The sequence below is a fragment of the Gavialis gangeticus genome, unplaced genomic scaffold (assembly GCF_001723915.1).
Source record: "Gavialis gangeticus isolate Ggan-Ray unplaced genomic scaffold, GavGan_comp1, whole genome shotgun sequence".
Taxonomy (NCBI): Eukaryota; Metazoa; Chordata; order Crocodylia; family Gavialidae; genus Gavialis; species Gavialis gangeticus.
The window spans coordinates 43,948,612-43,970,842 of record NW_017729008.1 but is presented as its reverse complement, the minus strand read 5'-3'; the positions used below and the strand labels follow the sequence as shown (position 1 = coordinate 43,970,842).

General features: G+C 46.6%; 1 protein-coding gene across 3 annotated transcripts in view; it reads left to right on the top strand.

Annotated features, from left to right (window-relative positions):
* The window catches only part of PPP6R2 (protein phosphatase 6 regulatory subunit 2), a 137,370-nt gene that overhangs the window by 85,962 nt on the left and 29,177 nt on the right, over positions 1-22,231 (top strand). For all 3 annotated transcript variants that reach the window (XM_019509708.1, XM_019509706.1, XM_019509707.1), the window contains exons 13-21: positions 2,526-2,611; positions 2,778-2,858; positions 4,556-4,653; positions 7,374-7,431; positions 8,831-8,958; positions 13,662-13,837; positions 17,605-17,767; positions 18,666-18,754; positions 21,636-21,843. In XM_019509708.1, the coding sequence (XP_019365253.1) occupies positions 2,526-2,611; positions 2,778-2,858; positions 4,556-4,653; positions 7,374-7,431; positions 8,831-8,958; positions 13,662-13,837; positions 17,605-17,767; positions 18,666-18,754; positions 21,636-21,843 (1,087 nt within the window). The remainder of the gene's footprint in view (positions 1-2,525; positions 2,612-2,777; positions 2,859-4,555; positions 4,654-7,373; positions 7,432-8,830; positions 8,959-13,661; positions 13,838-17,604; positions 17,768-18,665; positions 18,755-21,635; positions 21,844-22,231) is intronic.

Here is a 22,231-nt window from a genome sequence, read left to right as displayed (position 1 = left end):
TCTATTTGAATTTTTTAGGGATCTGCAAATGAAAAAATGTTGAAAACATAGAATCGTAGAACATGAGGGTTGGAAGAGACCTCAGAAGGTCTTTTAGTCTAACCCCCTGCTCTAAACAGGACCTGCCCCAGCCAGTGTTTTATATTAAATTAGCCAGTTAATCGTGCCTTAAATAGTAATCCGACCACACATTCATGCAAGTAGTGGTGTGATAAAATAGGAAATAAGCCACCTAATGATTCCACAAAATCTGTATAATCACTTTTGGCCGGTTTCCATTGTGTCTTAAGTTGAACGTATGGCTGGGTCCCTGCTGGGCAGCCTGATGCTAGCTGCGTGGTGCGGCTCTAGGACCAGCCCCAGTGCAGTCCCAAGGCTGGGACTCCCTGTCAGCCTGTTGGCGGTCCCAGCCCCGGGATCACAGTGGGTCACCAGGCACCTGGCTTTCTACTTTCTGGTGCAAGGGGAGTCCAGGATCATGATCCCAGGCTCACCCTTCACTGGTAAGTAGTAATGGCATGACTAGGATCTCATCCATGATCCCAGCATTGCATATCATGCAATGCATGTGTGCCATAGCAGGAGGCCCAATTGTTGGAATGGAAGAACAGATCCCATGATGCCATTAAGCATGCCAGGGGCCGTGGGGCCTGAACAGTGGTGTGGAAAGGCTGCGGTGAACGGTGATAGAGGCCCTGAATCTCTGCGGTGTCTGAGACAGGCCAAGGAGCATCTTGCTGGACTCTGATCTACATTTTTGAGAACCGTTCTTCTCCTCTCTAGGCAGAGAGAATTTCCCCATGAGGTTGGTTCTTGAAAACACATTAATAGAGAAAGGAGGATTTCCCCCCTTTCTTGGCTTCTTGTCAGCTGACCAGATACAAATGTTAGTGACTTTATAGACTACAGTGTCAGCATTATAATGAATTGGAAAGGAATTTCAAAACATTTATAAAAATGTATTTGACATATGAGTGACTAACACGCAGACTGTGGCTCTGCTGTCTGATGGACAAAGAGGAAGAAGTTAGAGAAATTAATTCTCCTCCCCTCAAAGTCAATTCTCTCCTGTTTTCCCATGGCCTTTTCCCGTGTGCATGTATGCGCGCACGTGCATATAAAGACAATCAGTTAACTGGTTTAGGGATGTACTGTTTGGTCCTTCCCCTGATACAGTTATCTGACAATATGTTTGGGGTCAGTGCGTGAATCAATGGTGTAATCTACAGAAAGCTGGCTCTTTCTGTTTATCTTTTTCCAGCAGCAGCGACAAAAAATTCAATAATTGACTCAGATTATTCTCCTCTTGTAATTCACTTGATCATTTAAAAATTTGCCTTGTTTCAGTTGTCTTCATTGTCGAACCCAATCACCTGGGTGTCTATGTGTTAAAACTGGAACTATTTATTTACTTATTTGATTTATATGCTGTCCTTCCTAACAAAGACTCGGTGCGGCTTACAGCAAGAGATGGAATAATTTACAAAACAGGAGAGTGCCAAGAGAACAAAACCACTTTAAAGGGAGCTGGAATACCTACATAAAACAGACTCCCCTAGACAATATCTCAGCCTAGCTTTGTTTGCTAAATGCGTGCTCTAACGGGGAGGTCTTACACCATTTCCGAAGGCCATCCAGGCTCACCCCGTGGCTGGCTTTGTGGGGCAGGGAGTTCCAGAGCTGAGAAGTGCCAGGAGTGACCTCCCATGCCTTTTCTTCAAGTGGACTTGGTGCACTGCTGGTACTTGTAGGATGCATCATGGTCCTGCATAAGCCAGCAGGCAGTCCCTTAAGTATGGAGGGCCCAGGCCATGTAGGGTCTTGTTGGTCAAAACAGATACCCTGAATTGGGCCCAGAAAGCTATTGGATAAAGAGCACTGGAGTTGAATGCTCCTGGTGACTCAGCCCCATAGAGAAGGCAGGCTGCTGCATTCTGGACAGTTTTCAGGGGCAGCCCTACTACACCCAGGATTGAAACCTGCCCACATGTTAGAGTGTATTACCTAGCAGTTGCAGTACATAGTATCTCAGGTACAAGAAAGGACTCTACAGGTCCTTAAGCTGTACAGTCTCTGTCCTCTGATATGCATCTCTGCCCATGTTGTCCACACTTCTAAGTAACACCCTCAGCATACCCTTTTTTTTCTCTTAAATGTCCACGTTCTCAGATTTGGACCCATTTTTTTTGTCTTCTGTTTTCTCTTTTGAATTCTTCCTTGCCTTCCAGCATTTTGGCTTCTGGGAGGGTATTTAAGGGTTATCATGTTTATGTTTCATTGTGTGCTAATGGGCCTGCTGGAGCAGAGGGATTACAGCCATGTTGCCTGTTGTACTGACAGTGTTGCAAAAAGGTCTTGAGGAGCTGCTTGCAGCTCAGGACACTGGTCCTGGCTGGCTGCAAGATCTACACGTTATGCATAACGTGGGAGAAAGTGGGACTGAATTTTGCAGTGGCTGGCACTGATTCTTGTTCCTTGAGCCCCCCCGAGCTATGTTAACCATGGCGATGGCCTTTCTGTTCCAGAGCTACCTGAGGATTGCAGAGGGAGGTGGGAGAGTTTTGTAGAAGAGACTCTGACCGAGACGAACCGGCGGAATACAGTGGATTTGGTGAGAACAGTAATAAGTGCTTCTCTTTGTCACATGGGCCTATTGCCTTCTGCCTGTTTCACTTTAAAGTTCTGGTGGCGGTGTTATGTGTTCTGATGTTTTCCATGATCACACGTGGCCAGCTTTCTTGTCGCCCCCTTGACATTCATTGTGGTCTGTGTTTCAGGTGAGCACTCACCATTTGCACTCTTCCAGCGAGGATGAAGACATTGAGAGCGCTTTCCCCAATGAACTCTCCCTCCAGCAGGTGACGGATGCTGTGTTTTTTATTGTTGCTGAGGAGCACATTCCTCTGGTTTCATCCTTTAATCATAGTCATTAGGCTTCCTGAACTTGTTCTTATGCAGACTGCCCCTTTCTCTGCCTTGTGTCTGTCTTAGTTGGTAGCAAGAGATGTTTGACAAGGAAGGAAGGGCCAGTTGGGAGAAATATCACTTGCTTTCTGCAGCAGAGTGGAAAGCTGACTGTAGTGAAGGGCTCTCTTCTGCTGAGATGCCCTGTGGGATCTGCTCATTAATTAAGAGGCAGGGTGGTTATTGTACAGGGTTGAATATCCTAGAACTGTACTCCTGCTGGTCCCAGTGCCCACTCTGTGAACTGTCTGGTCTTTGGTTTTTCTCACTGTAAAATGGGGGCAATGATACTTGCCTCCTGTGAGGTGCTTGGACATCTGGATAGAACAGCACTATTTATATAAATAGAAGGTGGGCCAATGGTATAAGCATGTCATAGAGAAGTAGGGCTGGAAGGGACCTCCAGAGGTCATCTAGTCCAACCCCCAAACACAACATCCTGTGTTCGCGTACAAACTGGCCACGTTTACACGAGACACTTACTATGCAGTAGCTCGTTACTACTGTGCAGTAGCGTCATGTGGCACGAACCGTGATGCAGCGGTACTGTGCAATAGTAATATGCTGCTGGGCAGTAGTACTGAATTACTGCACAGTCAGTGTTGCTGCGAAGCCGTGTGGGGATGCTACTCACTGTAATGCTGGTTACTACGCAGTCATTTGGTACTTGGGTATGCAAGTATTAAATGACTGTGCTCAACAACTGTACAGTCAGCATCTCATGTAGACATGGCCACTGAGCACCAAATAAAGAAGCTGTTCATTGTGTGGATGCTGAATTTGAAGTTGGCTCCTGATAATTGCAGTTTGAGACAGGAGGAATAATAGGAAGGCCATTGCATGCTGTGGAGGGGAGTGTGCATGGGGACTGTTAGATAAGAGCAGGGAGTGAGGGCCAGAGCTTAGGGAAAGGCAGATGCAGCAAACCAGTAGGGCTTTGTGTGGGTAAGGAGATCTCATGGCTTTGGGGATGCTGCAGAGGTGGTAGTCAGTGGTGAAAGCATCTTTTTAATGTGTAGCAAGGACGCCAGGCATTCTCTTTCTCCTTTTGAGCATTGTGGATAAAAGGGAGGTTGCCAAAACCAGCCAGAAAGTTTGTTTTGCTGGTAGCATGAAGGTAACACTGGAAAATAAGTGGATGGCTTCAGTCTAAAGTCTTGTCAGGTTCCAGAAATGGTGAAATAGCTGATGTCCCTACACTCTACTTGTTTGGCTTTACAAGCATGGTTTCATTCCCTTTGCTAGTGGTTTCCTTTTCCCAGTTACAATTTGAAAAACGCTTGAGAACAAGAGGAAACAGAGTTGATTCCGCACGGGGTATTCCAGTATTCCCCCTGTGGTAGCAGAGTAACATTCTGAGCAGAAGTATGAACAGGAGTCCTTAAATACCTTGGGGGGTCAGAACAGGTGCAGGATGTCAGGGCCATTATGTGCAGTAGATTGGAAACTACAGCTGTACAGACACCTAGCTGATAAACCGAGCCGTGGCTGGAGTGTGCTGAAAAACAGCATCTCCCTTTGTGCCTGTGTTCAACCCCCTGAATCTGATTTCTTTGCACACTTGTGACTCTTCGCTGGTTGCATCCCTCAGGCATTCTCAGAGTATCAGTTCCAGCAGATGACAGCCAACTTTGTGGATCAGTTTGGCTTCAATGATGAAGAGTTTGCAGACCAGGATGACAACATCAAGTGAGTTCAGCCATTATAAATGGAACTGTTAGTCCTTTACTGGCTCTGCAAGCCTCCTGGGCTTTAGTTGCTTCCTCTGGTTCAGGGCTTACAGTGGAGGATGCACCACCCTGCTCAGCTCAGAAATGTGGAAGATTGGTTATGGGCCTGAAAAAACAGTAAGTTCAGTGTAACAGGGTGGTTAAGAAGAAACAAGTCAGAAAACCCAGTTGCAAGGGCCCTGCTGGGAGCTTGGAAGTCTCCCAGCAGAAGCAGCAGCAGAGGAGTGGTGAAGGACAGACTCTTTTTGAATAAGGTGCTGTGTCTTATAACTATCTCTGTGCCTGCTGTTTTTGTTTAATTAAAATCAGAAATCGCTAGTTCTAAATTCAGGCAACAGTGCTGGCACTGTTCAGTCCAGAAAAGTTTATAGTCAAGTGAGGACTAGAAAACCAAAGACCTGCAGTAGGTGAACTGCCCAAGAGCATCCAGCCACTCTTCCATATGTATAAGGGGACATTAATGAGACAGGGCCAGATCACGCCTTCCAAGGAAGGGAAGGGTGGACAGGTTTCATTTTATGAAGCTTACCAAACTCAGCATTCTGAAATGAGATCGTATCTCAGAGAGTGTGTATCATTAACTGCCTCTTCCCAGCTTTACCCCCACACAGTTTTGGTAGCCTGCTTTGAGGCTTTTGTCATTTAAAATAAATAACATCTTGCAACTGTCCTGCTTATGCATCATAGTGAAAGAGTCGGAGCTCTCCCCTTCTGTCTTGTGTAATTTAATTACCAGTGGAAAAAACATCAGCTGGCTGAGCTCCTTGTCCCCCGGCAAGCCAGTTCAGAGAAGTACGTAGCTGCAAAATGACCCCTTTGAGTCTTTGGCAGCTCTGGGCAGGTGTAGGATAGTGAGGAAACCACTGTTTGTGGGCCCCAGTGAACTACCTGTATGTTTAAATTGTCATTTCATCTCAGTTGTAACAGCTTCAGCTCTTTGTGCCATCTTTGAAATGTCTGTCAAGCAAAAGCCAGCAGCTTGCCCTGAAAGCATGTTGGCAGTTACCTTTGATTGGGGCAGGGGAGATCTGGGGACAGGCATGTGCTGATGCCTTGTTAAATAAAGAAAACTCCTTTTCTGTATAGAGAATCTTTTTGCCCCCCCTTTCTGAGAATTGTGGACAAGAGGACCAGGCATTTTCAGTCTGTCAGGCAGTTGCACTGATTATGGTCTAATCTAATTTTTTTGTGCATTTTTTCAGTAGAAATTAAACCTGTCCTAAGAGGAGGTTAGCTCATGCAAGCGATAGGCAATGTAAAACTGAAAGAGAATTATAACTGAAACATGCTATCCATTCCCTTGTTTTCATCCAGAGAGGAAAGAAAGAATAAAGCAGTCTCTGCAGTGTCGGTTATTCTAGTTTTCACAATAGTGTGGAGGTCCCTTCCCCATTGGTGAAAACCATGAATCAGGGTGCAATAAAAACCTGAACCTTGCTTTACTGGGTTGGTGATGTTGTGCCTCTGCTGTAAAATAGTAAAAATATTCAAGCATAAGTCTTTCACTTAAGGGGAGAAAGCTTAATAAATAGGATATAAATAACAGTGACCAAAGATAGACCACCCCCCTCTCCCCTTAGACATACTAATGAGCAGGATACTGGACTTATAGTATCCTTTGTTCTTGTAATGGTGTCTCTTGACACCATTGCTAGTATGAGCTGTTTTGATTGTGTTTCTTTACACACAATTTGCCAAGGGCAGAACACTGCTATATAGGAAGCTCACAGTCACTGCCCATTCTCCAGCCTCCATTGGATTCTCATCAGATTTCCCATTAAGCAAGGGAAGTTGAGGTTGGATATTAGGAAAAACTTTCTCACTAGGAGGGTGGTAAAACACTGGAACCGCCTACTCAGAGAGGTGTGGGAATCTCCATCCTTGGAGGTTTTGAAGACCCAGGTAGATGAAGCCTTGGCTGGGATGATGTAGTTGGGGCTGGTCCTGCTTGGAGCAGGGGTTGGACTAGATGTGACCTCCTGAGGTCCCTTCCAGCCCTCATTTTCTGTGGTTCTGTAAGGAGATTCATTGAGTTCCCAAAGAAACACAGAACTGTAAGGAACTTGCAGGGTCATTAGCTCCTTCCCCTGTTGCTGTGGGAAGCATGCATCATCTCTGCCATACAGCCAAGCCTTTGAGACTATGATCAAGTTCAGTTTTTTTTTCCTTGCATGCCAGCTTTGCTCCAGTGCTGAAAGAACAGACAGAAGTGTTCGGTGGCAGCCTTTATACTCTGCAGATATTGGCATGTGACAGCCAGTAGCTGTCTGGTTCCAAGCCACCCTGCTTAGTTTGCCTTGAGGGCTCATAATACCTTGTGAGCCAGGCAGCTCCAGCTGTCGTGCCAAGGAACCGGACAAGATTGAGAAGTTGGAAACCCTAAATGTGATGTTTTTTTTAGAGGAGCAGAAGTGCAAGATGGGTCATTCTTCCCCTCAAAGTCTTGAGTAAAGAAATTGCTGTCTTGGGGTAATACAGCAATGACTGTTCAGGGGGTAATACAGCAACAAGTGTTCAGGGACAATAAAGGAGCTTGTCAGGTCAAGCTGCAGAGCTACTGTGTGGTCAGCTGCCTCAGGTTGTATGCTGAGTTTGCAAAAAGATTGCATTTGGTCTTATGCTGAGGCTGCAGAAATGTTGCTCCCAGCCCTCATTTAGGTTTCTCTCCCTCTTTTGCAGTGCGCCTTTTGACAGGATTGCGGAGATAAACTTCAACATAGATGCAGATGATGACAGTGTAAGTGGGGCCTGGGGGTGTTTGTTGAACAGGGCTGAGGCAGCTGATCAGTGCCTACATGAGGCAACTGCTGCCCTCGCCATCTTGTAGAAGAGGGGCTCTCTGTGGCAAGGGAAGAGCAGCCCCAGTGCCTGCAGCCACAGAGGGGACTCAGAGCATTGACATCGGGATTGGTCCTGCGTCCTCTGCTTCGACAGGGTCTTGCACATGGTCACTGGCCACGCTAGAGGGTACTTCTGCGTAAGTGCTGGAAGGCTTTGTGCAAACTGGTTGCTGTCTGAAGTCTCTCTCTGTCACCCTTTCCACTGACTGAATAGGAAAGGAAGCCAGTGAGGGGAAAGTCTAGAGAGGGGTTCCTTAACAGCTCTGAATATTGCCCTGAATCGTCCTCAGGTGCAGGAGATGGATGGTGGTAGAAACAGACACCTGTTCCCTGACACACCCTGTCCTGTTCAAAGCTGATGGCATTTGATTTCCTTAGTTTTAAAAACACTTCCCTTTAGGTCTTCCCTCAAACAGTGTTGTGAAAAACGAGTTCCCCCTTCCTTCTTGTCAGCTCAGACAAGTTCTCAGCTGCAAAAATTCTTTGTTTTTCCACTGCAAACTGCAAACTAAAACTGCAACCACAAATAGCAATTAGTATGCTTAGCTTAGCTTGTTCTTTTTCCTGACTGGAGAGGTTTTTGCATGGCAAAATTCCACTACTGCTTTTGGTTTGGACAGTCCCATAACTGGTACGTGCTCCAAACCTTTAATGCAGAGATCCTATAGCACTTGGCTTGGCAAGCTGTTTATATAAATACAGAGCAGTTTGACTTTGATTACTGCTAAGGCATCTCCTGTCATACACAAAGTGCATGGACAAAATTCAGGAGTATCATACTGATTTTATATGACTCAATTTTCAATGTGCTTTTAATGGGATTCTGTAGAAGGTACGTATTTGATTGGAAGTTCGTGAGGAGGCTGAGATGACACTGCAGGATGCTCATTTGTCTGTGTGGAAAGGAGGCTGTCCATGGCCCTGTCCCCTTATTTTCTAAGGTCCAAGCTACTGAGCTTGAGTGGTGTGCTGAGAAATACCTCTGAGTGCTCCTTTCATGGCTGAGAGCCTCCCTGTGCCAGGGGATTAAGCAGAAACTTGGCTACCAGAACGGCACAGGAGCAGTTCAGAAACAAGTGAGGTTGCGACAGACTGGTTCCTTTGACGTCTCTTCTGGGTTTGCCTCATTCAGACTTTTGTCTCTTCCACTTCTGAACCAAATTTCCCTGTTTTGGGCGCACACGCAACAAAAAGGTGGAACAGTTTTGTGTCACTTCTGCTTTATGAATTCTACTCTGCCCCAGGATTGTCCTCCAAGGATCTGCAGAACCTGATTTTTGTTTAACTGTATTTCAGCCCAATGCTTCCCTTTTTGAAGCCTGCTGCAATGAACGGATTCAACAATTTGATGATAATGAGGAGGAGGAAGATATCTGGGAGGAGAAGGAAATAAGCTATGCAACCCAAGTGAAATCGAGAACACGGTAAGATGAAAGCAGGTTTGTCTGTTGCCTGTTTCATATTGTTCCAGTTGGTTATTTGTTGTACAGATGTGCGCTGAAGCCTGTCTGGTATAAAATTGAGTGGTTTTATATGAATTGTTGCTCCTGGTGAGAGAGTTTGTCCTAGAATAAGACACCTATTCCAACAGAGAGAAGCAGGAGGATCAGCAACTGTGTTGTAAGCATGATAATACATAACCCATAGTGGAAGAGAGAAATGAGGTTTATTTGAATAGTTCTTAGAAGCCAGTCCTTTTCTCCTTTCTGAGTGTACAGCCATTGCTGTTAGAGAGCAAGGTGTAGAAAGAATTTTTAATTCATTTCATGACCTAGAGAAGAGATCCTTGTTCAGAATAGGAAGAAAAAATGTTTTATAAGTGGGCTCTCATGTGGTAAATATGTAATGAACTTGCACTTCTTTATCCCTTTGATTTAATAAATAATTTAAATCAGATTCTTTGATAACTGCAATTCTGAAAGATGTGACTAAATTAATCAACAAAAATATCAAGGAGAGTGAAAGTGAGTTGTGTGGCACGTAAACTTGATCTAGTTGCTAATAAGACAGGTGTCTGTGTTACCCTAAGAGATGGCACTGTTTTGCCTGCCTTTATCCATCTCACAGGTTATTGAGACTGAGCCAAGTATATTGACAATGCTCAATGTGATTCTTGTAGGCCTGGTCTTGGATAATGTAGCGCAGGGGCAGGCAAAATAAGGCCTGCGGGTCGGATCCGACCCGCCAAGCACTTTCATCAAGCCCATGGCGCCCACCAACGAATTGTACCTGTCCAGCCCTCCCACCCACGAGTGTGGGAACAAGGTGCCCATGTATACACGTGCCCCCAAAATACTTGATTGTACCTTGCTCCTATCCTCATGGGCAGAAGGGCCTGGCCATTGCAGCTACCGGGGACCTGCTCACTCCAGGCAGCAGGTAGGGAAGTGGTTGGGGGTGGGGAAGCTGACCCTCTCTCACGCTGCGCAAATGCCCCACACCCATCCCCCACAACTCCTCACATACATAGTGATACCCACTCATGGACCCCCACACTGCACCATACACCCCCCACACGCACCATATACAAGCCTAGACTTTATTTTTGAGTTATTTTGCAATCTCCTCTGTACACATGACGCAAACACAAATCATGACAAAAATATTTTTTGTAATAAAATTAAAATATGTTATAGTAGGTGTTTGATTTTAGTGTATGTTTTGGGGGGTTTTTGGTTCTAGGATGGAAACCCTCCGTCCCAAAAGGAGTATTTCCGGAGGCAAGGGGAGGGACTTCAGGTGACGACAGTCAGGGGTTAGGGGTGGGCCAAGATGGTGAGCAGGGGGCGGAGCAACTATCAAGGGGCAGGTCTATGCATGGAGCCCTCGAAAGCTCAGCAAACCTCATTAAGCAGCCCTCCACCTGAAATAATTGCCCACCCTTGATGTACTGGGTCTATATGGGGATTTTTGGCTTCCCGTTGCCTGTGCATTGTATTTGTTTTGGGAATAAATACCATGAAAAGGCTTCAGTCTCCACATGGTCAGTCCAGCACTTCTGTCTGCATGGGATTCGTGCGAAAAAATCCTCATTGACCCTTTGTGTCCATCCGCTGTGCCTGTGAGAAATGGTGTCCTTCAGTGCAAATTGATGGTGCCCAGTCTAAAATCAGCCAGTAAGTGTGTTCAGAAATAGACGGGGCGGTCTCTGTTCCACGGTAAAGATTAACTGTACAAATCAACCTTTTGCCCTTAGACATGTTCACTCTTGTTGCTCATTTATTCACATGCTTGTTTCTCGTTAGTATGTGCTAATTGTTCACCGTGCTTTTTCAGTTGTTGCAGTATCAGAAATGCAGTTAACCAAAATGGTGTGTTGTACAGTTTACTGTTTTAACCTGATGTGTAAAAACTTCTTTGTGTCCTCTGTGTGCTCATAAATAACCAGTACATTTCCCGAGATTCAACTTGTCTTTTGCCAGAAGTCTAATATTTTTAAAAATTATTTTATGCATCAGTAGTGAGTTGCTGATGTTAGTGGAAAGGAAGTTTAGTTTGAACACTTTCTCATGAGGAGGGTGGTGAAGCACTGCAATGGGTTATCTAGAATGGTGGTGGAGTCTCCATCCTTGGAGGTTTTTAAGACTTGGCTGAACAAAGCCTTGGCTGGGAAGATGTAGCTGGGTCTGGGGCTGGTCCTGCTTTGAGCAGGGGATTGGACTAGATGTGACCTCCTGAGGTCCCTGCCAACTCTCATTTTCTATGATTCTGTAATATGGGAATATACATTTTTTGCTCACCATATGCCCAATACTGGTATGTGGAAACTGAAATATGAAACAACATTTGCACATATAGTATTTTCATAGACTCATATACGTTAAGGGCTGGAAGGGACCCCGAAAGATCATCAAATCCATCCGTCCTGCTCTGGGCAGGACTGCTGCTGAGATCAAATGATCCCAGGAAGGTGTCTGTCCAGTCTCCTCTTGAAGACTTCCAAGGTTGGGGACTGCATCACCTCCCTGGAAGTCTATTCCAGATTCTGGTCACCCTCACCATAAAGAAGTTCTTCAACTTGAAACCATCCTCTAACAGTTCCTGGCCATTGCTCTTTGTCCTCCCCAGGGGTGCCCTTATCTTTATTGAACTGTCCCCAGTTCTGCTTCACCCACCTTTCCAGCTTGTCTAGGTCCACTTGGATCCACATCCTATCCTTCAGCATTACCACTTTTCCCCATAACTAAGTATCATCCACAGACTTGACTAGCGTGCTTTCCACATCCTCATCTAAATCTTTGATAAGGATGTTGAACAGCTCAGGGCCAAGAACCGAACCTGTGGGACACCACTGGCTACTTCCCGCCAAGATGATACAGACCCGTTCACTAACACTGTCTGGGTTCGACCCCTCAGCCAGTTCCCAACCCACCTGGCCATGGACTCTGCCAGCCCTTAATCCCCCAGTTGTTTTGTAAGAGCAACGTGGGAGACCATGTCAAAGCCCTTTTTAAATCCAAGTATATGACATCACCCACGTCTCCCACATCTGAGTGGTTCGTGACTTGATCATAAAAGGAGACAAGGTTGGTCAGACATGACTTGCCCACAACAAAACCATGTTGGTTATCCTTCAGCATCATGCCTTCTGCCAGTCTCTCACAGCATCCGACCAGGCAGGCAACCACCATTTGTATGCAGGAACACCGATGCAAAGTATTCATGAAAGAGTTCAGCTTTCTCCTGACTGTCTGTTTTCAGCTGTTCTGTCCCATTCTGCCAGAGCCCCACACTTCCCTTGGTCTTCCTCCTGCTCCCTGTATACCCAAAGAAGGACTTCTTATTGTCTTTGATTTCAGTTGCCAACCTGATCTTAGTTGCTGCCCTTGCCTTCCTTATCCTCTCCCTACTAATACAAGCTATACTTGTGTATTCCTTCTTGGTGACCACCCCTTGTTTCCACTGTCCGTAAGCCTCCTTTATTTTTTTTTAAGCACTCCTTGACTCCTGTGGTAAGCCAAGAGGGTTTTCTGGCCCCTTTACGACCTTTCCTGCCTACAGGAATGGACCATTTCTGTGCTCTGAGGATCACTTCTTTGAGGAATGACCACCTTTCCTGAACTCCCTTCTCCTCCAGTCTCTCTTCCCATAGGGTCTCTCCCACTATTTTCCTAAGCTCATTGAAGTCAGCTCACTTTATATCCTCAAGGCACTGTACACACATTGCCTATGTACCCCAGGCATATTTCCCTGCTTTGAAGATAGGGAAGCTGTGATGAAGTGGTATAAAGGAGGAAAATGCAAAAATCAAATGTAGTACAGTGTGTGGTGAGATCCCACCAAGAGTCTGTTCTTGCTTGGCTGCTGTATTCTTTCTGTTGTCATCTTAAAGTCCAGCTCCTTCCCCAGCTTCTGTATTTGAGTGTACTGCTTTAGCTGTTTTGAATGGAATTTAGATTGTGCATTGCTTAGAGAGACCGGGGTCTTTATTTGCCTGTGAAGGGCTCTGCACACATGGGCTCTATACACACAGGCACTATAGTGACTGAATAACTTGTGACGAATGACTGAGTACTGTTGTATTGTCCACTTAGTGATGGCTAAGGACAAATTTGTGTAGGGGATTCTTAAGGATTGTGTGGGGAAAATAAACGCAAGCGATAGGATGAAGGTGTGAAACAGAAACATGGGCTGAAGGCAAGCAGAACTTTTAGTAAGAGACTGCACCAATTTTCTGAGGGAGTGTAGGAAGCTTGGTCCCCCTAGCACATCAAAAATGATATGACTCAAAGCACTGAAAGGTACTTGGTAGGGAACAGACTTACACTGCCACTTTCTTCCCCCTTCTGGTCGACATGGGTGCTCAGCCCCGCTCTATGGGCTAGATTCAGCCCCTGGAACCATGTCATCCAGCCTCAGGGGCTCCCCATGGGTCCAAAATTTAACAGCAGGGGAGTGGTGACTGCTTCCCTGCTGCCAGATTTCTAGACCCATGGGGAGCCCTGTGGCCTGGAAAGTGTGGCCTTGCATACTAGATTGGTCATGTGGGGCTGGCACGGAGTGCCATAGCCAGATCTGGCCATGTAGGGCTGGGATGGAACACCATGGCCTGTTATGGCTCTTGGGCAAGAAGTTGAGCACCACTGGTTCAGTAGGTTTTTCTAACTGTGATTTCTGCATTCTGTAGGTTTGGAGTCTCTCAGACCTCAGAGAGTTCTTCAAAAAGTGATCTAGAGAATGGGGACCACGATGGCAGTGTGGACTCGGAAGAGGAGGAGGAAGCAGAAGAACAAACCTCACCTCCTACAGTGAACGCCAACAAAAGTAATGCTTCTGAGCAGAAGAGCACAGACTCCTCTGAAGGTGAGGGCTTTGGGTGCCTTAATTTAACTCTCCAAATCGGCTTGGGCAGTATTTCCTAGAGAGATGCCTCCTGGGAGTATGTAGAGCCTGTGAACCACTCTTCTGTCATGACTACCCTCTCATGCAGGCTCTGTAGATGAAAAATGAATGTCCATTCTGAATTTCAGTCTGCATGTTCCTGTCTTGCGTATTTGAGAGACTGGATTCTCCACATACAGGGAAACAAACGGATTGCCATGTTACACTGAGGCTGCTAGACAGGGTGCAGTAGAAGCACAGACAACGAGGGCTGGAAGGGACCTGAGGAGGTCACATCTAGTCTAACCCCCTGCTCCAAGCAGGACCATCCCCAACTAGATTATGCCAGCCAGGGCTTTGTCTACCCAGGTCTTCAAAACCTCCAAGGATGGAGACTCCACCACCTCTCTGTGGAATACACCTTCACTGGAATACACCTTCCAGTGTATTGCTACCCTTCTCGTGAGAGTTTTCCCTGATATCCAACCTCAGCTTCCCTTGCTGCAACTGGTGTCCATTGCTCCTTGTCCTGTCATCTGCCCCCACTGGGAACAGTTCAGCTCCCTCCTCTTTGCAGCCCCCCCTGCAGGGAGTTGAAGGCTGCTATTCAGCCCCCCCTCGGTCTTCTCTTCTCCACCCTAAATAAGCCCAGTTCTTTCAGAGTATCCTCACAAGTCATGTGCCTCAGCCCCTGAGCCATTATGTGCTTTCTTAAAAACCAGAGCAAGAGGCAAGGATTTCTTCAGGTGGTGCCCTTTATTGGACTAACTGTGTTGTTGGGACTTTCATCAGGTCTTGAAGAAGGTGCTGCACTCAGAGGCTTGTCTATAACTTTATCCCAGCTACATAGTTGGTCCAATAAAAGATACCACCCGAAGAAATCTTTGCCTCTTGCATAATTTCCTGGGTGAGGAAACAATATTGGGTAAGCACTAACCACTGATGTGTTGCTCTTCAAGGCTTTCTGAAGAGCACTGCTAAGCATCTTCAGGCACAATGTTGTCACAGCTAGCTGCAGTGCTTCAAGTTCAGCTTAGCTTGTTGTAAAGCCATTCTTGCAGCCTGGAGAGAGCAGGCAGGCAGCAAGTTTCCCCAGAGCAATGTAGACAGGTGACCCTATGGGAGCGGTTGAGGCAGAAAGTGCAAATGACTGTGCTCTTTGAACTTTCAGCTGTCCAGAATTAAGTAAAGCAAGACAAGCTTCGTTCTCCAAAACCATGTGTTCTTTGGTGTTACTTGTAACCAGAGTAGGTACAAAAGTTATCTTGGAGATGTTATCCCTACACAACAACTGAGAGGCATCGAGCAGATCTACCTCCTGTTGATAGCCTTTGTTACCTGGATTACAGGGGCAGTGTAGCCACAAAATAAATAAGGCAAGAGACTGGTCTATAGCCTGAACTTTTTATTATTTATTTTTATTATTTATGCCCCAAGTAGAAAAATAAACAGCTATCTCAGTGTCTTTTGATTTTCCCTTTACAGCTGAGTAGAGACGTGGGCCAGGGTTGATGCAGGGATTCTGGAGTCATGGGTCTGTGCCAGCAGGAGTGCCTTTCAGTGCAATTCCCTGCCTTCTCACCCATGTATGCATACTCTTAACTCTAACTAATGTCTTCCAATTAGCTAGACTAATATCCCTTTGTTTTACTGGGACTTTGGGAACCAGGCTGCACAAGTTCTTCCATGGCTCTGGAAGGTTTCAGTCAACTGGGATTGTGAAAATTACAGTTCTTGGAAGGGAGGATTGCTTATCTGTTTTTTTCACCATCTTGAAAGGTTGCCTGTTGCCATCTTCTCTCCCCCACACTGATGTAGGCTGCTTTTTACCACCAGTTTAAAAATGCAATAAGGGCATACTGATTGTAGAGCAGCTGCACCTGGTGCATTTGGTTAAATCAGTCGCTGCTGATATTCTCAAACTAAAATGATGATATCAAGGTTTAGTTATCTCAAGGCCTTCCCATGTGCTGCCTGCTGCCAGGCCTCTCCTGTTGAACCTAAACTTGCAGATTTGTGTGGTTGCTTAACCAGGCAGGTTGCTCAGTTGAAACAGCCAGTCAGCGTGGCATCAGTAACACCTACAGGATTCCCACTGCAGTTCCTGGGAGTTTTAAAGCTGCCTCAGGCCTGCTGTTTTGCTGGACTTCTGTAGCTTTATCCAGCCTATTAAAAATGGCCAAGGCTAGCAGCATGTTCCTGTGCCATTCCCTACTGTTTCTGTGACACACATAGAGAATGTCTCATAACAAAAAATGGGCTCCTATGCCCAGACCAGGGTAACAATGACTATTTATGTTGAAGGCAGTTTGACGGCTAACGGTGGCTGCACGTTGGCGCAACTGTCCTTCAAGCATTGGTGCAATCCATGATAGGGGTGTGGGATCTCCTGCAGACTCTGAGCAGCACAGACCATTCATCAGTTTGCCACAGCAGATCTCCTCTTCTCAAGAGAGCTACACCATTTCAGCTCAGGAAGGAAATCCCTGGCAGGACCTTAGGAGCCTTTGTGGACTGAGAGATGGTCCAGTGAACAGTGCAATGGACTGGGACTCGGGGGAGCTAAATTCTGTTCCTGATTGCTGTTAACCACCTGGGCGACCTTGGACACTTCATCATGCTCACCAGTTCTTTCACGTGTGCCTTGCTGCTAAACCTGATGAGGGCTCTATTAGTACCTAGACAGAATTGCTCAACACACACTAGCAGCACGGTGCCTGACTATAGCTAGTGCTTTGCAGTTATGGAAGCATATAAAGTCATCTTGCTTAATGAGCACATCCCTCTGGAAAGATAGCTGTCACTTTATGTGCAAATTGTAGGTAATTGTAGAAAATGAAGGTTGGGAGGTACCTCAGGGGGTCACATCTAGTTCAACCCCCTGCTCAAAGCAGGACCATTCCCAACTAGATCATCCCAACTACCCTGGTCTTCAGAACCTCCAAGGATGGGGACTCCACCACCCCCCTGGGTAACCTGTTCCAGTGCCTCACCACCGTCCTCGTGAGAGAGTTTTCCCTAATATCCAACCTAAATTTCCCTTGATGCGACTTGAGCCCTTTGCTCTTTGTCCTGTCATCTGCCCCCACCAAGACAGTCCAGCTCCATCCTCTTTGCAACCCCCCTGCAGGGAGCTGAAGGCTACTTATCAAATCTCCCCCCAGTCATCTCTTCTGCAGACTGAATCAGTCCAGTTCCCTCAGCCTCTCCTCACCAGTCCTTTCTCCCAGCCATTTTCATTGCCCTCCACTGGACTGTCCAATGTGTCCACATCATTTCTGTCATGGGGGACCCACAACTGGACACAGGACTCCAGATGTGGCCTCCCCAGTGCTGAATAGAGGGAAAGAATCACCTCCCTCAGTCTTCTGGCAATGCTTCTACCAATGCAGCCCAGGATGGCGTTAGCCTTCTTGGCAATAAGGCTACACTGCTGGCTCCTGTTCAGCTTCTTGTCCCCTGTCACCCCCAGGTCCTTTTCTGCAAAGCTGCCGCTTAGCTAGTCAGCTCCCTTCTAAGTGAAGGACTTTGCACTTGTCCTTATTGAATCTCATGAGATTTCTTTTGGGCCAGTCAGCCAATTTTCAATAGGTAATTCTCCCATTGATTACGTGGAAGGATCGTCTTTGTTCCTAACTCTGGGAATTCCCTCTCCTTTGGCTTGGTTTGGGAAAGCATGCAATTCCTGAGAATCCTCAAGAATCCCTCTCTCTGTCTCTCTCTCTCTCTATCTCTGTCCGTGCCTTCAGGCTCAGGATGGACAGCCGTGTTCGAGCCAGTGAATTCAAAACCCCCAGCACCTTGCGTGGCCATGGATGTTGGATCAAGCGTGTGGGATTCAGCAGCACCAGAGACCACCACTCCTGAGGAGAAAGGATGGGCAAAGTTTACAGACTTTCAACCTTTTTGTTGGTAAATGAAGCATAGACGGCATCACCTTTTCTAGAGCTTCTGCGTGAAGAAATGTTTGGACTGGGGGTGGGTTGGAGGGATGAAACAGCAAGGGAGGAGTCTGACCTTGAATCTTCCCTTTTTTTCCCCTTTTTAATATTGTCCATCTGCATTTGGGCACTCATCCCACCTTATGCTTATATTGACTGATATCTGGTGGCCATGTCTCATAGTTTCATAGTAGCTAGGCTCAGGAGGGACCTGAACAGATCATCTAGCCTGACCCCCTGCCACAGGCAGGAATGAATGCTGGGTTCACAAGACCCCAGATAGGTGATCATCCAACCCCCTCTTGAATTTGCCTAAGGTAGGGGCGAGGACCACTTCCCTGGGAAGTTGGTTCCAGATTTTGGCCACCCTAACTGTAAAATATTGCCTCCTGATCTCTAACCTAAACCTATTCTCCATCAGCTTATTACCATTGTTCCTTATCACCCCAGGTGTTGCTGGGGAGAAAAGGGCTCTTCCTGTTTGCTGTTGATCTCCCCTGATGAGTTTGTGGGCAGCCACCTGCTAGAGCAGTGATTTTCAACTTGTGGTCCACAACCTATGTCTAAAGGGTCCATGAAAGATATGCTCCATCAAAAGTATATAAATACACATGTTTACAATTCAAAGGCATCCATGCCTCCCTTTGAAATTTTTTAGGGGTTCACAAATGAAAAAAGTTTGAAAACCACTGTGCTAGAGTGATAGTGCAGCACTGTTATTATTGCAGGGCTGTCACCCTAATGTAAGTAATAAGTCTATAGATATTCGTGGGAGATTGTGCAGGGACTCTTAATGACTTCCGAGAGGGAGCTCTAGGGAGCAGGACCATGGCAGATGGAGTTCATTTGCAAGTTCTTTTGTCTTCCAGCTCAGAATCAGGTCCACGATGTAGTTCTCCTGTGGACACAGAAAGCAGCGACTCAGAGGGAAACCCCAAGCAAAGTCAGGACAAGACCTGTAAGTGGGGATATTATGAAACATGGAGGGATTAATTTGTTGTTCTAATCTTTTTGAGTACTGCCAGATATCCCAGGTTTCATGGGTAAAGTTCCCCTCCAGTCTTGCCTCACATAGGTGTCAAAACAGATCTGTCAAGTAGCTTGACTGTGACTGAATTCAAGAATCCTGTTAAATGGTGCTTCTGCCCGGGGTTCATTTCTCAGGGTGCTTGCGCTTCTCTGTGCTGTTTGATTTTTTGGGGATGCTCAGTAGTAACAGTGTCAGGCAGTTGAAAGAGAAGTGATCCTGATAGATTTCTGATAGGCAAAAGCCAGGAAGTACCAGAAATCTGGTGAGAGTTTTCTGCTTTTTTGGTGTGCTTCACCCATTGCTAGTTGAAAAATGTGGTTCTCTGGTTAATAGAGAGCAGCAGTGTCAAACTCGGATGTGCTGGCAGGCTGTATCCCCTGCTAGCAGCCAGCATCTGGTACCGATGGTCCAGCTCCAGATCTGGGCTGCAGTGCCTCTCAAATCCAGTCCATGGGCCATATATTTGACACCCTGGATATAGAGAAACCTCTTTGACTTGTAGGTGGTCTGCTCTCACTGGGTGCATCTACACGATGCGTTTACTGCAGAACTGCCTAATTAGCTCTGCAGTAAAACATCACCATCTACATGTGTGGCGCTATTAGGACGGCCTAAACTAATTAACTCAGGTGCAGGGTAATACCTGTAAGTACACAACGGTAGTTCAGTGCGAGGGCTCCCTGCCAGCTAGCCCCACACTAAAGCACCCTTGCGCCCCAGCCAGCTCCTCCACAGCACACTGAGCTGGGTCAGAGCAGCCTTGGGCTGGCAGGCTCATCCCCCGTGCTCCCAGCCAGCCAGGGCTGCTCCAACCTGGCTAAAGGTGCTACGGTCCCAGGCACGCGCATAAATATGGCACCTGGGAGCAATAAGCTCCTGTGCAATATGTACTAGAGTTTATAATTTCACCTTAATAGCACGTGTCAGTATGCCCACTGATAGCTAACCAAATCCTCAAAATGTTAATAAACCCCATCGTTTCAGTTTGCATTTTTGCCCAGTCTTAGATCAGAGCAGAATTTGAGGAATTGGTAGCACAGAAAAGCATTGAAATTTGTCTCTAAAATTGTGTCACAGGCAGCAGATGGTGAATATTAAATGTAGTTATAAAAGCTGGGGTGGGCTCCTAATGTAGCTTATTTCCAGCCCACACTTTTTTCTGGCCCTGCAGTAGCACAGTCTTTAATTACCTAGTGCAGATGACAGATTTCTTGAAGCGTGTGTCAGCGTGGATTCCACCGTAGGTGTTTATGTGCATGAGCTTTGGATTCTTTTTTTTATCACAGTGTTTGTATCTGTGCGTTTGTCCTTGGTCACCTTGTGCTCCCATGTGAGGGGATAAAGGGTGGAGTGTCTGTGATGCTCCCTCAGTGCCCTTTACCTGCCTGTGTTAGCAAATGGTAACTCAGCAAATGGGTAACCCGTTGCTTTCTTCAGCGACCTTAGGCCAGTTCATTTAGCCCACTAAGTATTGCATTTTTACACTTTTCATATAAAGGTTGTTCCAAAAACTAAAACATAAAGAAAGAGAATTCACATCCCTACTGTAACATGGGTCTGGGTGGATTGCAGCAGTGTCATGGTGAAGTCAAAACTGTGCCCATTCTGTTATGGGCACAGCAAGTGTTTCTCCTGCCTAGGAAAGACCCATGTCTTGGGTAAGTTCTCTGTTCACAAGACTGCCTCCATTAAGATGCTCATGTCCAGGGACACATGACTCGAGCCTCCATCTTTTTGTGTTGTCCATGTGGGCTTTCTAGTGGCTGTCACCTCCAGGCACGAGAGCGAGTGAACTTCAGCGCTTTACTGATGGCCGCCTCCCCGAATTCTCATGCGACGGGGCAAGCTGATGCTGTATACCCCCCTCCAAGTTCATTGTGATAATTTTATCCCAGTTGATCAGCATCTTCCCAGAGCCACACTGCATAGAGGGAAAAGAAATTAAAGGCATCTGAAGTATCCCGGACCTTGAATGGTCCTGTCTACATAATACATCAGACAGTGTCTCTGTCTGTACTTAGTCAGCTCCTCTAAAGGTCAGACCATCTCTTCACTGAGAGTAATGAAAGGGATGACACTGCGTGTCTTCCTGTGTCACTAGTTGTCTGATGGAGCTCTCCAAATGAGCCAGCTGTGCTCCAGCAGTGTCCAAGGACTCCTTCAGAGAGAGACCTGTTTTTGAGGCCAGTAAGCTGGTGACATGGAGTAGTCCACTGCCTCTTGCCAAGCATTATGCACTGGGCTTATCTGCTAGACAAGATGCTAAATTGAGGAGAGTGGTCCTACGATCGGCTTTGATGTTACTGAAGTCCCTTGTGCACATACTTCCAAGATGCTGCTGCTTGCTAGTCACCTGCAGCGGGGATCCACTTTGCCTATTTGAACATAAAAGGTTACTTACTCTCCAGGAACTGTGGTTCTTTGAGATGGTGTAGATCCTGTGACGTGTGTGGATGCCTGTCTGAGTTCCCACTTGCCTGGCTTTTGAATGCTCAAGGAAGTGAAGCAAGGCAGTGGCTGTTCTGTTCTTTGGGCCCGCACATGTGAGCATGAGGCGGCACAAGCCATGGGTGGTCCCAACAGATACTGCTCTTTAAAAAAAAAATCCAGTCGTGCCCATGTGAAGCTCATGCTTGCCTACTGTGAGATCCAAATTCACGTCATCCTCTTGAAAAGCGCAGTTAGTGAAAGGTAAGTCGCCTTCTGGTTTCTGTTGCTGAAAATGTTCCGGTTGTATCTGGGGGCTGTAGAAGTCTTCCTGGTGCCTCTGCTCGGTTTGTCCTGTGAATGATTTGCTCTCTCTTTGCAGTTAGCACTACGTCACCCTGTGTTTGGAACGTCTGTGTGACAAGGAAGGCACCTCTCGTGGCCTCGGACAGCAGCTCCTCTGGAGGCTCCGACAGCGAGGAGGATGAGGACAAGACTGACATCGTTACCGAAACCATCAGTACGGGGTCAGGCCAGGAAACCATCAAACTGACCATGGATGCTAAGAATGAGAAAGCTGTGTTCACCAGGTGCGAAAGGAATCGCCTTGGGGTGGGGTAGGCCTGGCCACTGAGGTTTTGTAGAGCGTAATGTGAGCCTAGAGATGGACCGTGCTGTAATCCAAAATGTTAATCTCAAACACAGCAACTTGTTAAAAGATAAAAATGTAAATTTGTGAGAACTTCATGGCACTACAGGTTAATGGACCAGCTTTTCCTTTTTGGAGATGGGGGTTCAAATTTGGAAAGAGGTTCTCAGGGCTTCGTGGTGCAGGCTGCTGGTACAGAGCAATGCGTCGCCTGCTCTCAGATAGAAGCCACCACCCAGCTGGCAGCTTCTGAGAGGAGGTCTAGCCCTGGAAGTGCAGTGAGGGGGCAATCCAAGCGAGATCCATTAGCAGAGACATGGGAGGCCTTG